Raw genomic sequence first — 17,450 nt, forward strand, 5'->3', positions numbered from 1 at the left:
CTCCTATTTCTTATGTCCTCTTATGTTACTACTGATCTATTCAGCTGTTCTCATATTGTCATCTTTGTCTCTCTTCTTTCTACTAATTTCCATTTGTCATAGTCTTCCTTGGCGGTCTTTCTCACCCTTGTGGGTTTTTTTTTTATATTTGCCTTTTTTTTTTTTTCAGGCTTTTGAAGTGGCAGAACGTGAGTTGGGAATTCCAGCATTGCTCGATCCAGATGATATGGTGTCCATGAAAGTGCCAGACAGGCTTAGTATCATGACCTACGTATCGCAGTACTACAACCATTTCCGTAACTCTAACCCAGGTAATGGCATTGTAGGTGGTGATGGGTGCAATGGCAGATTACACAATATCGTCCTTGGTCATTAATATTTCCCTCTACAGCTGGAATCCCTCCGCTAAAACAGACTTCCCCTACAGAAACTGAACATAACCAAGACCCAGTCCCCCAGGTAAAAGAATAAATGTTTGTTTACACTTTGTGGTAGCCATGCTGCAAACAGGAGCACTGATACTACTTCTAGAATGGTGCCAAATTCATAATGCTGTCCTTGTTCTAATGTCACAGTTTAAAAAACAAACAAACAGAATTTCTGAGAAACATTGTGAACTAATGCATGTGGTTTTTACATTGTAACTAGGATAATCTGAATACTACCAGCGCTGCCACTCGTGTGGCTCTGAGCAGAATCTGTGCCTTATGCCAGCAACATGTACACCTTGTGCAGAGGTACCTAGCAGAAGGAAAGCTTTACCACCGGCAATGCTTTAGGTTTGTGTCACATTTCATATTTTTGCATGTCATTCCTTGTTGCGGTCTGTAGACATTAGATTGATCTTGCTAAGCCACGACCATATAGTATTACATGGCAGTCCTTCAGATGAATGGCCGAACGTCTTGTTCATTACAGAGCAGCTCTCCATTTTGACCCTATATAGAGAAGTACCTTTTATGACGTGCATATGTCCTTATAGGGCTTATGGATAGAGGTTGTCTTGATGGGAAAACCCTTTAACCCCTATATATACATGGCGCTGTCGGGCAGGGCTCCCCGCAAAGCGCAGTACCATTATGTCGCGGTGACAGTGCGGCCTCAGGAGCTGAGCCCGCACCATCACCGCCGGGTGACAGCTGTATGTTACAGCTGGCACCCTGAGGTATCGGCCAGGACTGGAGCTAGCCTCCGATCTGGCCGATTAACCCCTCAGATGCTGCGTTCAATAGAGATCGCAGCATGTGAGGAGTTTTTAGCCACCGGCACCCTATCGACGTGAACGCTGGGTTGCCGGTGGCTGCAAAGGCGATCGGAGGCCTAATACTTACCTCCTGGTCTGCCAGCAATGGAAGCCTCCTATGCCCCGCTCGACGGCGGGGCCTAAAAGGCTTCCGGTACCATCCGCAATATGACGCCGGCTCCGCTTCCGGCTCAGAAGTTGAGCCGGCGACATCAGCAGTGGGTGTCCGCTGTATGTTATATCGGACACCCTGCTGTATCGGCAGGAACCAGAATTCGCAATTGATCGCTGCATCAAAGTGGTTTGTAGCAAATCGGCAGCCTGCCATGCGATGGCAAGGCTGGCGACTACTACTATGGCAATAGGAGGCCTAACAATGCCCTCCTGTCTGCCATTACGGAAGCCGATTAGGCCCCGACCGGAGCCTGATCGGCTTGCTGTCAGTGAATAACTGACAGTTCTAATACATTGCACTACTTAGGTAGTGCAATGTATTAGAACATCAATAAAACAGTTGGACCTTCAAATTCCCTAGTGGGACTAAAGAAAAGTGTAAAAATAAAAGTTGTCAAAAATAAAATAAAAGTTTCAAGTAATAACATAAAACACGATCGCCCTTTTTCCCTGATCAAGTCCATTATTATTGAAAAAAATAAATAAAACCATACATATTTGGTATCGCCACATCCGTAATGGCCTGAACTATAAAAATATTATGTTATTTGTCCTGCGCATTGAACGCCGACAAAAACAACCTAAAAAATAATGCCAGAATTGCTTTTTTTTAGTCACTTTGTCCACCAAAAATTTAAAAAGTGATCAAAAAGTCGCATGTATCCAAAAATGGTACCTATAAAAACTATCGCAAAAATCAAGCCCTCATACAGCTCCGTCGACGAAAAAAATGTAAAAGTTATGGCTCTTACAACATGGCGACAGTACAAATACATTCTTTTCGCCGGAATCGCACCCCCCCCCATGTAATAACGCATCGTGAACGCTGCATAAAAAAAAATCTACGGCAGAATTGCTGTTTTTTTATTACCTTGCCTCACAAAAAAAGGATAACAAGTGATCCAAAAATCGCTTGTACCCCAAAATGGTACCAATAATAACGACCGCTCGTCCCGCAAAAAAATAGCCCTCCTACCACTACGTCTATGAAACAAATTAAAATGAGTTAAGGCTCCAATAAGTCAGGAAAGAAAAATATGTGGTTGTATCGGCCCGAGGGGAACATTTCTTCTGTTTCAAGAGGCGATTTATCAAGGCCCTAAAATTAGGGAACCAGGAAGGGGAGGGCCCAAACATATCTGCTGGAATTGAGGGTGTCCGTATTATACCAGGACAACACTTCCCAGCACAATTCCTCAAACTGCAAAGGTGCGGAGTGTGGACCAAATGGGAGATAAGTAAGGACACCATTTATAAGTGCGACACCGGCCTGTGCAGAAAGGATTGCTTCACAGCGTAACAAATATTTATGGATTATTTTATGGTTTACCCCATTATTAACCACCTAACTATGCCCCTAATATACTCTGCCCACCTTACATATGTGCCCAAATTATAAACTGAAATACCAGTAAAACTCCAAACAAAACTACTACCAAGCAAAATTCACGCTTCAAAAGTTAACTGGCGCTCCTTCCTTTCTGAGCCCTACAGCGTGCCCAAACAGCAGTTTACTTCCACATATATGGCATTGCCATACCTGGGAGAACCCTTTTAACAATTTTTGGGGTGTGTCTCCAGTGGCATAAGCTGGGCACGACATATTTCACACTGAAATGTCACATCTAGGGGGAAAAAAATTATAATTTTTTACTTTGCACCATCCACAGCGCAATCATTTATGGAAAAGACCTGTGGAGTGAAAATGCTCACTTACACCCCTTAATAAATGCCTTGAGGGGTGTAGTTTCCAAAATGGGGTCACTCAGCGGTTTCTTTTATTATTTCACATTCGAGCCTCTGCAATTGTGAACCAATAGTGTGTAAATTGCCAAATTAGGCCTCAATTTCGCATGGTACTCTCACTCCTGAGCCCTGTCGATAGTCACGACAAAAGATTAGGGCCATATGTAGGGTGTTTCTAAAACCAGGAAACATAGCATAATAATTAGAGAGCTGTCTTGTTATGGTGGCACAAGCTGGGCACCACATATTGGCATATGTATGAAAAAAATAGCATTTTCAGTCTGCAACATCGAGTGCACACTAATTTCTGCAAAACACCTGCGTGGTTAAAATATTCGCTACACCCCTAGGTGAATACCTTGAGGGGTGTAGTTTCCAAAATGGGGTCATTTCTGGGAGGTTTCAACTGTTCTAGTCCCACAGGGGCTTTGCAAATGCGACATAGCGCCCAAAAAACAATCCAGTAAAATCTCCACTCCTTTTTATTTATTGAGAAAATGAAAAATTTTGAGCTAAAGCTATGTCTTATTGAAGAAAGGATTTATTTATTTTTTTCACTGCCCAATTCTAATAAAATCTATAAAACCCCTGTGGGGTCAAAATGCTCACTACACCCGTAGATGAATTCCTCAAGGGGTGCAGTTTCCAAAATGGGGTCACTTGTAGGAGGTTTCCACTGTTTTTTGTCCCTTCGGGTGCTTTGCAAATGCGACATGGCCTCCGCAAACCGTTCCTGCTAAATTTGAGCACCAAAAGCCAAATGGTGCTCTTTCCCTTCTAAGGCCTGCCATGTGTCCAAACAGCCATTTAGGAATACATGTGGGGTGTTTTACTCGGGAGAAATTGCTTTACAAATGTGGCGGTGTTTTTTCTCCTTTTAGTCCTTGTGGAAATGAGAAAAAATTTGCTAGACCTACATTTTCTTTGATAGAATGTAGATTTTAATTTTCACATCCTACTTCAAATGATTTCTGCAATAAACCTGTGTGGTGAAAATGCTCACTATACCCCTAGATAATTTCCTTGAGGGGTGTAGTTTCCCAAATCGGGTCACTTTTGGGGGGTTTCCACTGTTTTGGCACCGCAAGAGCCCTTCAAACCTGACATAGTGCCTAAAATATTTTCTTATAAAAAGGAGGCCAAAATCCACTAGGTGCTCCTTTGCTTCTGAGGCCTGTGCTTCAGTTTATAAGTGCACTAGGACCACATGTGGGATATTTCTAAAAACTGCAGACTCTGTGCAATAAATATTAGGTTGTATCTCTCTGGTAAAACCTTCTGTGTTACAAAAAAATGGATTAAAAATAAATTTCTGCAAAAAAAAAAAAAGGGAAATTTGTAACTTTCACCTCTATTTCTTTAATTCCTGTGAAACATCTAAAGGGTTAAGAAACTTTCTAAATGCTGTTTTGAATACTTTCAGGGGTGAAGCTTTTAAAATGGGGTGACTTATTCTGGGTTTTTAATGTATAAAAGCCCTCAAAGCCATTTACACAACTGAACTGCCCCCTGTAAAAATAGCCTTTTGAAATTTTCTTGAAAATGTGAGAAATTGCAGCTAAAGTTCTAAGCCTTGTAACGTCCTAGAAAAATAAAACTATATTCAAAAAACGATGCCAATCTAAAGTAGACATATGGGGGATATTAATTAGCAACAATTTTGTGTGATGTAACTGCCTGTCTTACAAGCAGATACATTTAAATCTAGAAAAATGCTAATTTTTGTAGTTTGTCACAAAATTTTGGTGTTTTGCACAATTAAATACTCAATGTATCGAGAACATTTTTCCAGTAACAAAGTCCAATGTGTCACGAGAAAACAATCTCAGAATTGCTTGGATAGGTAAAAGCATTCCGAAGTTATTACCACATAAAGTGAAACATGTCAGATTTGAAAAAAGAGGCTCTGCCAGGAAGGTCAAAAGTGGCCAAAGCGGGAAGGGGTTAAATGTACTTTGTTGTGCTATCCCTGTTAACCACAGTTGACAATCTGTTACAGAAGCAACAATAAAAAAATATCGAACATTGAAACTGACTTAATTCAAAGATGTGTTAGGACAGTAGTATTATTTTAAGCGTACTTAACCTTTCAGGTGACTTTTCAGAATTAGCGGTCATACAGTGGATATAAAAAGTCTACACACCCCTGTTAACGTCTTAGTGACCAGCCCATTTTAGGCCCTAATGACCAAGCTATTTTATTCGTTTTTCTATAGTCGCATTCAAAGAGCTATAACGTTTTTATTTTTTCGTCTACATAGCTGTATGAGGACTTGTTTTTTGCGGGATTAGTTGTGCTTTTTAATGGCACCATTTTTGGGTACATATAATTTTTATATTAACTTTTATTAACCTTTTTGGGGGGGATTATAAAAAAAAACTGAAATTCCGCCATTGTTCTATGCGTTTTTAAATTGACGCCGTTCACTATGCGACGTAAATAACATGTTACCTTTATTCTATGGGTCGGTACGATTACGGCAATACCACATATGTAGAGGTTTTTTTTATGTTTTACGACTTTTGCACAATAAAAGCACTTTTGAACTCAAATTATTTGTTTTTGCATCGTTGCTTTCCAAGAGCCGTAATTTTTTTATTTTTCCATCAATGTAGTGATTTTTTGGGCTTGTTTTCTGCAGGACGAGACATAGTTTTGAATGGTACTGTTTTGGGGTGCATGGGGCTTATTGATTCATTTTTATTATGACTTTTTTGGGGGGCAATGGAAAAAAATTGCAATTTCGCCATGGTTTTTTGCGTTTTTTTTTTTACGGTGTTCACTTTGCGGTTTAAATTACATATTAACTTTATTAATGGAGTCATTACGGTCGCGGCGATACCACATATGTGTACTTGTATTTTTTTTACACTTTTACTAAATAAAACCACTTTTTATGGAAAAAAATGGTTTTATTTATTTTTTTACTGTACTTTTTATTAATCTTTATTTCACTTTGATGACTGATATTATTAGTCCCACTAGGGGACTTTACTGTGCGATATTCCGATCGCTGCTATAATGCTCTAGTATACTTCATATACCAGAGCATTATTGCCTGTCAGTATAAATCTGACAGGCAATCTGTTAGGACGTGCCTCCGGCGCGTCCTAACAGGAATATGTCCAGGGCAGACCTGGGGGCTTTTATCAAGCCCCCGGCTGCCATGACACCCCATCGGAGACCCGCGATTTCATTCGCGGGCCGCCGATTCTTTACAGAGGGAGTGCGCTCCCTCTGTCACCCAAGTTAAATGCCGCGGTCGCTATTGGCGGCATTTAACGGGTTAAACGGCCGCGATCTAAGTAAACTTCGATCGCGGGCGTTGGAGCAGGAGCTCAGCTGTCATCAGACAGCAGAGCCCCGGCTCCTGCCTGCACGGGAGACCCGTGCAGGACTTAGACTAGGCTGACGTGAAAAGGCGTCAGCCTAGCCTAAAGCCCATTAGTGAATCACGTGAAAAGGCGTATTAGTGGTCACTAAGGGGTTAAAATGCCAGGTTTTTGTCATGTTACAAAATCATTTGTAACCTGAATAATTTCAAAACTTTTTCCACCTTTTTAATGTCCCCTATTATCCGTGCAATTCTGTTGAACTGAAATCTTTTAGGGTGGAAAAATAAAGAACAAAAATAACGTGGTTTCATAAATATGCGTACCCTTAAAGGAACAGTGTCATCACAAATAATTTTTTTATATGTTAAAGATGTTAGTGCTTTAATAAAAACGTTTATATTCATTTGTGTGTTTGTGTTTTACTGTTTCTTATTTTTACACTTTTTCTTCCCTATGGGGGCTGCCATTTTTTGTTCCATTTCTGTGTGTGTCGATTAACGACACACACAGACATGGAATACGGCAGCCACAGTCCCATAGGGACTGCGAACGGCTCCCGTCCCATTGACTGCCGTGTACGGCGTCTGTGTGGGAACTGCGCATGCGCCGCTCCCACACAGTCCTATTCTAAATTGGCGCCGTCCGGCGCCATTTTCCTGTGGACCGGAAGTCGCGGCCGGACAGTAATATTACTACTTCCGGTCGCGGCTTCCGGACTTGTGCACATGGAACAGCGGCAGCAAACGGAGCGGACGGGCCGGAGGGAGCCGCGGCGGCAGGAGCAGGTAAGAGATTTCAATGTATGTTAGTGTTTGTGTGTGTTTACTACTGTATGTAAACCTACTACACTGTGGGTTACCTCAAAAAATGGCGACACACAGTGTAGGAGGTTAAACCTTTCAAACCCCTCGTTTATCCCGGCACTAGCCAGGATAAAGGAGGGGGGGATGCTGAGAGCTCACTAGAGCGAGGGCTTTTAACCCAATGTTGCAATGCTGCAATTTTGGGAACTAGCTCCATCTAGTGACCAAAAATGGGTAGTATTATAAATTAGAAAAAATTTATAATATTTCCTGACTCACGAAAAAAATAAAAAAAATTTGAACAATGTTTAATCACCCACACACTAAATGTTTAATTTTTTAAAAAAAAACATGTTTTTCTGGCAACACATTCCCTTTAAACTAATACTTTGTTTAATTACCCTTTGACTTAGACTTCTATCCAAGACTGAATGCTGTCAATTAGCATGGCACATTTTGACTTGGCAATTGTTGCCCACTCTTCCTTGCAAAAGCGCTCCAAATCTGTCAGATTGCAAGGGCATCTCCTGTGTACAGCCCACTTCAGGTCACCCCACAGATTTTCAATGGGATTCAGGTCTGGGCTCTGGCTGTGCCATTCCAAAAATGTTGTTCATCTTCTGGTGAAGCCATTCTTTTGTTGATTTGGAGGTATGCTTTGGGTTGTTGTCGTGCTGAAGGGTGACATTTCTCTTCATCTTCAGGTTTTTAGCAGAGACCTTCAGGTTTTGTGCCAATATTCCCTGATATTTGAAACTGTTCATAATTCCCTCCAGCTTGACTAAAGCCCCAGTTCCAGCTGCAGAAAAACCACCCCAATGTATAATGCTACCTCCACCATGTTTCACTGTGGGTATGGGGTACTTTTGGTGATGTACAGTGTTGGCTTTGCGCCAAACATACCTTTTGGCATTATGGTCAAAAAGTTCAACCCTGGTCTCATCAGACCATAACAAGTTTTCCCACATGCTTTTGGCAGACTTGATGTAGGTCTTTGCAAAACATAGTCGGGCTTGGATGTTTTTCTTTGTTAAAAAAGGCTTCCGTCAGGCTACCCTACCCCACAGCCCAGACATATGAAGAATACGGGAGATTGTCACATGCACTACACAACTAGTACCTGTCAAAGTCCTGCATCTCCTTTAATGTTGCCGTAGGCCTCTTTGTAGCCTCATCGAGTTTTAAAGGACATGGTAATATCGCTGTGTTCCATGGTATATCTAATGCCTTGGAAATTCTTTGGTACCCTTCTTCTGACTGATGCCTTTCAACAATCACCCTTTGATGTGTTGTAAGCTCTTTACGGACCATGGCTTTTGCTATTACATGCAACAAAGAAAATGTCAGAAAATCCTAATATAACAGCTGAACTTTATATGGGGTTACTCAGAATCACTTTAAATCATGTCAGCTGTGTACTGACTACTATTTGACATGAGTTTAAATGTGATTGGCTAATTCTGAACACCACCATATCCCAAATTATAAGAGGGTGTTCACACTTATGCAACCACATTATTGTAGTTTTGTTGTTTTTCCCCTCTAAATGATTTTTGTTTTTTAACCCCTTAAGGACACAACCTGTTTTGGCCTTGTGGTACGGCCGATTTTTTTCAAATCTGACATGTTTAATTTTATGTGGTAGTAACTTTGGAATGCTTTTACCTATCCAAGCGATTCTGAGATGTTTTCTCGTGACATATTGTACTTTGTGTTGCTGAAAAATGTGGTCGATTAAATTCATTATTTATTTGTAAAAAACGCCAAACTTTCGAGAATGTGCACATTTTTTTTTTCTAAATTTAAACGTATCTGCTTCTAAAACAGATAGTAATACCACACAAAATAGTTACTAGTTAATATTTCCCATATGTCTACTTTGTTTGCATAGTTTTTTTTGAACGTCCGTTTATTTTTCTAGGATGTTACAAGACTTAGAACTTTCTCAGCAATTTCTCATATTTTCAAGAAAATTTCAAAAGGCTATATTTTCAGGGACCAGTTCAGTTCTGAAGTTGCTTTGTGGGCCTTATATATTAAAGACCCCATAAATCAACTCATTTTGAAAACTGCACCCCTTAAAGTATTCAAAACTGCATTCAGAAAGTTTCTTCACCCCTTAGTTCTTTCACAGGAATTAAAGCAAAGTAGAGGTGCAATATTGATTTGGAATAAAAATAAATTCTGTAACATGGAAGGATTTACCAGAGAAACACAACTCCTTATTAATTGCCCAGATTCTGCAGTTTTTATAAATCTCCCACATGTGGCCCTAGCGTGCTAATGGACTGAAACGCAGGCCTCAGAAGCAAAGGAGCGCCTAGTGGATTTTGGGGCCTCCTTTTTTTAAAAATATATTTTAGGCACCATATCCGGTGAAGAGGTCTTGTGGTGCCAAAACAGTAAAGACCGCCCAAAAGTGAGCCCATTTTGGAAACCACACCGCAAGGAATTTTTCTGGGGGTAAACATATTGGAATTAGTCTGTAAAAATGAAAATCTACCTTTTTTTTCTGAAAAAACGTAGAAAGTTTTAATTTTTACAAGGAATAAAGGAAATTAAGTACCCCAACATTTGTAAAGCAATTGTAATGGCAGGAAGGAGGTGAAGGGAACAAGTGAGCCCTAATCTACCCACCGCCCTGTCCCTGCCTACTTGCAACGACCCGCCCTAGGCGACGGGGTACAACTTGGCGGCGGTCCCTACGCTGTCTAAGTGCAAGGAGTACAAACAGGGAACACGCAAGGGAATACAGTAGCCCACGGAACGCCGCGAGGAAACGGAGCGGTGAATGAGCCAGTCAGGATCAGGAAGTAGTGGAGTATACAAAGGGGAGCACGAAGCAGAAGCAAGCCAGGGGCAGAGCAACGCAGGATAAACGGAACTGAAGCAAGGCAGAAGCACGGCAGAAGCAGGCTGGAGCAAGGCAGCAGTGGGGCCAGGAATCCAAGAAGAATAACAAGCAAGGAGGAAGAGAAAACAGCAGGTATAAATGGACAGGGGGCGGAGCTAACTCTGACTGACCAGGCCGCGATAGGCTCTCCCACTCCTGAGCCTGCCACCCTGATTGGTAGGAGCAGGTGTCAGTCTCAGAGGTCTGGCCTCAGGTGTCGACTGATTAATCCTGGGAGTATACCCAGACGTAGTGCCTGGCAGATCCTTTACAGTACTCCCCCTTTTATGAGGGGCCACCGGACCCTTACTAAGAGGACCCGGTTTAGTGGGGAAGAGAAGGTGGAACCTCCTGATCAATACCCCAGCGTGAACATCTCGAGCAGGTACCCAAGTCCTCTCCTCCGGCCCGTATCCTCTCCAATGGACCAGGTACTGGAGGGAGCCCTGGATCATCCTACTGTCCACAATCTTGGCCACCTCGAATTCCACCCCCTCAGGGGTGAGAACGGGAACAGGAGGTTTCCTCGAGTGGGACCAGGACGGGGAGCAGCGTTTCAGGAGGGAGGCATGGAAGACGTCGTGTATGCGAAAGGATGGGGGCAGCTCCAGACGGAAGGATACAGGGTTGAGGACTTCAATGACCTTATAAGGTCCAATAAATCGGGGAGCAAACTTCCTGGACGGGACCTTAAGGCGCAAGTTCCTCGACGACAACCACACCAGATCCCCGACGACAAACCGGGGGTTAGCAGAACGTCTACAATCAGCCTGAATCTTTTGTACGCTCTGGGACGCCTCTAGGTTCTTCTGAACCTGGGCCCAGACTGTGCAAAGTTCCCGATGAACGTCCTCTACCTCGGGATTATTGGAACAACCAGGGGAAACGGAGGAGAATCTAGGATTAAACCCGAAATTACAGAAAAACGGGGAGACCCCTGACGAGTTACTGACCCGGTTATTCAGGGAAAATTCGGCGAGGGGAAGGAATGAGACCCAATCAAATTGACAGTCAGAAATGAAACACCTTAAATATTGTTCCAGGGATTGGTTAGTCCTTTCCGTTTGGCCATTAGTTTCGGGATGGAAGGCGGAGGAGAAGGATAGATCAATCTCCAACTTTTTACAAAAAGCTCTCCAAAATAAGGAAACAAATTGTACCCCTCTGTCCGAAACGATATTGACTGGGGCCCCATGGAGACGCAGACTGTGTTTCACAAACAAAGAAGCTAACGTCTTGGCTTTAGGTAGTTTCTTAAGGCGCACAAAGTGGCACATCTTGCTGAAGCGGTCTACTACCACCCACACCACCGACTTGCCCTGAGATGGAGGCAAATCGGTGATAAAATCCATGGAGATATGGGTCCAAGGTCTCTGGGGAATGGGCAAGGAACGTAGTAAGCCCGCAGGTCGGGACCTAGGGGTCTTGGACCTAGCACAGACCTCACAAGCGGCGACGTAAGCCCTAATGTCTTTAGGCAACCCAGGCCACCAATAGTTTCTGGTAATGAGGAGTTTGGTACCCAAGATGCCAGGATGACCAGATAGAGCGGAGTCATGGTTTTCCCTGAGTACCCTTAGCCGGTATTGCAGGGGGACAAACAGTTTGTCCCCAGGGAGGTTCCCGGGAGCTGAACCTTGATCAGCCGCGATGTCAGAGGCTAAGTCAGAATCAGTGGCAGAAACAATTATACCAGGGGGTAAAATACAAGCAGGATCCTTCTCAGAAGGAGGATTAGCCATGAAACTACGTGACAGTGCATCAGCCTTAATATTTTTGGACCCAGCCCTATAGGTAACCAAGAAATTAAATATGGTAAAGAATAGTGCCCAACGAGCTCGTCTAGGATTAAGCCTCCGGGCAGATTCTAGGAAAACCAGATTCTTGTGGTCAGTAAGGACCGTTACCTGGTGTCTGGCCCCCTCCAAGAAGTGACGCCACTCTTCAAAAGCCCATTTAATGGCTAAAAGTTCGCGGTTGCCAATATCATAGTTACACTCCGTGGGCGAAAACTTCCTAGAGAAGTAAGCACAGGGGCGGAGATGGGTGAGGGAGCTGGTACCCTGGGACAAGACGGCCCCCACTCCCACCTCGGACACGTCAACCTCCACAATAAATGGCTCCCTTTGGTTGGGCTGAACCAGCACGGGGGCCGAGATAAAGCACTTCTTGAGGGTCTCAAAAGCCTGGACGGCCTCAGGGGGCCAATGGAGGACATCAGCACCCTTGCGAGTGAGGTCCGTAAGAGGCTTAGCGACGACAGAGAAGTTGGCAATAAATCTCCTGTAATAGTTAGCGAACCCCAAATAACACTGTAGCGCCTTCAGGGAGGCAGGTTGGACCCATTCCGCCACAGCCTGAACCTTGGCAGGGTCCATTCGGAATTCATGAGGAGTGAGGATTTGACCTAAAAATGGTATCTCCTGTACCCCAAACACACACTTTTCGGTCTTCGCAAACAGATTATTTTCCCGAAGGACCTGGAGGACCTTCCTGACATGCTCCACGTGCGAGGACCAGTCCTTGGAAAACACCAGTATGTCATCAAGGTACACTACAAGAAAATTACCCAGGTAATCTCTCAGAATTTCATTAATAAAATTCTGGAAGACGGCAGGGGCATTACACAACCCAAAGGGCATGACTAGGTATTCGAAATGACCCTCGGGTGTGTTGAACGCAGTTTTCCACTCATCCCCCTCTTTGATGCGGATAAGGTTATATGCCCCCCGTAGATCGAACTTAGAGAACCATTGGGCCCCCTGAACCTGATTAAAAAGATCCGGAATCAAAGGAAGGGGATACTGGTTCCTTACTGTGACCTTATTCAAGTTCCGATAATCAATGCACGGCCTAAGACCACCATCCTTCTTCCCCACGAAGAAGAAGCCAGCACCTACAGGAGAAGTCGAGGGGCGAATGAAACCCTTGGCCAGGCATTCTTGGATATACTCCCTCATAGCTTTACGTTCAGGACATGAAAGATTAAATATCCTCCCCTTAGGAAGCTTGGCACCAGTCACCAAATCGATGGCGCAATCGTAATCTCTATGAGGGGGCAACACCTCGGAGGCCTCCTTAGAAAACACATCAGCGAAGTCCTGAACAAACTCAGGAAGCGTGTTTACCTCCTCCCGGGGAGAAATAGAGTTAACCGAAAGACATGACATCAGGCAATCAATACCCCATTTGGTGAGATCCCCACTATTCAAATCAAACGTGGGATTATGCAGCTGCAACCAGGGAAGACCTAATACCAGATCGGACGATAATCCCTGCATCACCAGTACAGAGCACTGCTCCAAATGCATGGAGCCAACACGGAGTTCAAAAACAGGAGTATGCTGAGTAAAATAACCATTAGCAAGAGGAGTGGAGTCGATACCCACTACCGGGATAGGATAAGGTAAATCAATAAAAGGCATTTTTAGAGACATAGCAAATTCCACAGACATGATATTAGCAGATGAGCCCGAATCCACGAAGGCACTGCCAGTGGCAGACCGGCCAGCAAACGAGACCTGAAAGGGAAACAAAATCTTATTGCGTTTAGTATTAACGGGAAATACCTGTGCGCCCAAGTGACCTCCCCGATGATCACTTAGGCGCGGAAGTTTTCCGGCTGCTTATTCTTGCACCTGGGACAGGTGTTCAGTAGATGCTTGTTGTCCCCACAATAGAAGCAGAGACCATTCTTCCTGCGAAACTCTCTACGTTGTCGAGGGGACATGGAGGCCCCGAGTTGCATAGGTACCTCCGAGTCCTCCGTGGAAGAGCGAGGAGACGGGACCTCGGGGGGAATCGCAGGGCAGTCAGAGGGGAAAACATTGAAACGTTCAAGCTGACGTTCCCTGAGACGTCGGTCAAGTCGTACTGCTAGGGCCATAACCTGGTCTAGGGAGTCAGAAGAGGGGTAGCTAACCAGCAGATCCTTCAGGGCGTCAGATAATCCTAACCTAAACTGGCACTTTAGGGCCGGGTCGTTCCACCGAGAAGCTACGCACCACTTTCTAAAATCAGAACAGTATTCCTCAACAGGTCTCCTACCCTGACGTAAGGTCACCAGCTGACTCTCGGCTAAGGCAGTCCTGTCAGTCTCGTCGTAAATGAGACCGAGGGCAGAGAAAAACCGATCAACGGAGGAAAGTTCAGGGGCGTCAGGAGCCAAGGAGAAGGCCCACTCTTGGGGCCCTTCCTGGAGTCGGGATATAATGATACCCACCCGCTGGTTCTCGGAACCTGAGGAGTGAGGTCTTAGGCGGAAATAAAGTCTGCAACTCTCCCGGAAGGAGAGAAAAGTCTTACGGTCCCCTGAGAACCGGTCAGGTAACTTGAGGTTTGGTTCTAAAGGTGAGGTGAGGGGTACTACAAAGGCAGCGTCAGACTGATTGACCCTCTGAGCCATGGCCTGGACCTGTAGGGAGAGGCCCTGCATCTGCTGGGTCAGGGTCTCAAGGGGGTCCATGATAGCGTCAGCGTAGAAGAAATGGTAGACTAGGTAAGGGCTTGTTATTATGTAATGGCAGGAAGGAGGTGAAGGGAACAAGTTAGCCCTAATCTACCCACCGCCCTGTCCCTGCCTACTTGCAACGACCCGCCCTAGGCGACGGGGTACAACTTGGCGGCGGTCCCTACGCTGTCTAAGTGCAAGGAGTACAAACAGGGAACACGCAAGGGAATACAGTAGCCCACGGAACGCCGCGAGGAAACAGAGCGGTGAATGAGCCAGTCAGGATCAGGAAGTAGTGGAGTATACAAAGGGGAGCACGGAGCAGAAGCAAGCCAGGGGCAGAGCAACGCAGGATAAACGGAACTGAAGCAAGGCAGAAGCAGGCTGGAGCAAGGCAGCAGTGGGGCCAGGAATCCAAGAAGAATAACAAGCAAGGAGGAAGAGAAAACGGCAGGTATAAATGGACAGGGGGCGGAGCTAACTCTGACTGACCAGGCCGCGATAGGCTCTCCCACTCCTGAGCCTGCCACCCTGATTGGTGGGAGCAGGTGTCAGTCTCCGAGGTCTGGCCTCAGGTGTCGACTGATCCTGGGAGTATACCCAGACGTAGTGCCTGGCAGATCCTTTACATCAATTTCTCCCGATTACGGCAATACCCCATATGGGGTAATAATCTTCTGTATGGACCTACGACAGGGCTCAGAAGGGAAGGAGTGCCATTTGGATTTTGGAGTACAGATTTTGCTGGAATGGTTTTTAGTGCCATGTCGTGTTTGCAACGCCGTGGAGGGACCAAAACGGTGGCAATCACTCAAAAGTGACCCCATTTTGGAAACTACACCCATAAGGAATTTTTCTAGGGGTACAGTTGGCATTGAATTAGGCCGTGAAATTGAACATCTAATTTTTTTTCTAATAAAATGTAGTTTTACCTCAGATTTTTTTCATTTTCACAATAGATAAAGGAGAAAAAGCAGCGCAACATTTGTAAAGCAATTTCTCCCAAGTACAGCAATACCCCAAATGTGGTAATAAACTGCTGTTTTGACACACGGCAGTGCTTGGAAAGGAAGGCACACCATTTAAATTTTGAAGCTCAAGTTTTGCTGGAATGGTTTGCGGAGGCCATGTCACATTTGCAAAGCCACTGAGGGGCCAAAACCGTGACCCCATTTGGGAACTACACCCCCTCATGGAATTTACCTAGTGGTATAGTGAGCATTTTGACCTCACGGTTTCTTTTTGCTGAATTTATTCGAACTAGGCAGTGAAAATGAAAATCTACATTTTTCCACTAAAATGTTGAATTTTTTTTCATTTTCACAAGGAGTAAAGGAAATGCACCTCAACATTTGTAAAGCCATTTCTCCCAAGCAGGGCAATACCCCATATGTGGTCATAAACTGCTGTTTGGACATACCGCAGGGCTCAGAATGGCAGGAGCGCTACTTGGCATGCAAATTTTGCTTGATTGATTTCTCTGCATTTTGGTTGATTGTTTTTTGGGCGCCATGTCGCATATGCAGAGCCCCTGAGGTACCAGTAAGGTAGAAAGCCCTGAGAACTGACTCCATTTTGGAAACTATACCCCTTAGGGCATTCATCTAGGGGTGTAGTGAGCATTTTTATCCCACAGGTGTTTCATAGATTGTCTCTCAATTAGGCAGTGAAAATGAAATAATTTTTTTTCCAAAAATACGTCGTTTTTGTGCCCAATTCTTCACAAGGTGTAATAAGAGAAAAAAAATCACACAATTTGTTACCCAATTTCTCCAGAGTACGGCAATACCCCATATGTGGCCCTAAACTGCTGATTGGGCACATGACAGAGCTCAAAATGGAAGGAGCTCCATTTGGCTTTTAGAGTGCAGATTTTGCTGGACTGGTGAACTGGCGCCATGTCGCATTTGCAGAGCTCCCTTAGGTACCAGAGTGGAGTAGAAAAGCCTGAGAAGTGACCCCATTTTGTAAACTACATCCCCTCAAGGCATTTATCCTTTCCCTGGACTCATGACCGGGATTAGGAGTAAAAGCGCACCATGTGCATGTGAGGTCTATTTTGGTGATTTTTACAGAATTGGCCATATAATTATGGGTCACATTAAATGTGGAAAAAGTTCTGAAATTATTCATCTTGTAGTGATTTTTTGACATGACAAAAACCAGGCATTTTAACTAACAGCGGTGTGTAGACTTTTTATATCCACTGTATGTGTGTAGGAATAACACAATTTCTGACCATTATATGACTTGTATTCTGCATTATTTAGCAGTTTTCCCCTCGCACAGCTCTGCCCCGCGCGCACGCCTAAGTTGTGCCTATGACCTGTATCCCAATCATATCAAGCAATTGACTTTGAGCAGGAATATTGTACATTATTTGCTTTTCCAGGTGTAAGGAATGCTCTGGTACCCTCCTTCCTGGTTCATACCAACCTGGTCCTGAGACTGGCACATTTGTGTGTGCCCATCACTACCGACCACGGCCAGACACCAGCAGTCCTGAGTCTTTTGAAGAAGGGTCTGTGGAAAACAAGGTCCGTTCTTCACTGAAGCCACGAACACCACCAAAGCCACCTCTTCCCAACAAACCACAGAAAGAACTTGATGGTGAATGTTTATCAGGCACACGACCAGTGCCAGCACCAAGAAGAACAAGTGATTTAACACCACAACCTCTGCCACGAGCAAGATCAGCAGCTGGGCAAAGACCAACATGTCTTCTCAATGGTAGGGTGGTAATAAAATATTACCTTTTGTGTAGTAGGTACAATTTACTTAACTTTTTTATTTTATTTTATGAAG

General features: G+C 44.3%; 1 protein-coding gene across 1 annotated transcript in view; it reads left to right on the top strand.

Annotated features, from left to right (window-relative positions):
- Window positions 1-17,450, top strand: part of MICALL1 (MICAL like 1) — a 131,927-nt gene that overhangs the window by 47,489 nt on the left and 66,988 nt on the right. Inside the window, exons 3-6 of the mRNA XM_075833670.1 lie at window positions 170-311; window positions 392-459; window positions 649-779; window positions 17,038-17,375. Of these exons, the coding sequence (XP_075689785.1) occupies window positions 170-311; window positions 392-459; window positions 649-779; window positions 17,038-17,375 (679 nt within the window). The remainder of the gene's footprint in view (window positions 1-169; window positions 312-391; window positions 460-648; window positions 780-17,037; window positions 17,376-17,450) is intronic.

Source organism: Rhinoderma darwinii, chromosome 7 (assembly GCF_050947455.1).
Source record: "Rhinoderma darwinii isolate aRhiDar2 chromosome 7, aRhiDar2.hap1, whole genome shotgun sequence".
NCBI classification, from domain to species: domain Eukaryota; kingdom Metazoa; phylum Chordata; class Amphibia; order Anura; family Rhinodermatidae; genus Rhinoderma; species Rhinoderma darwinii.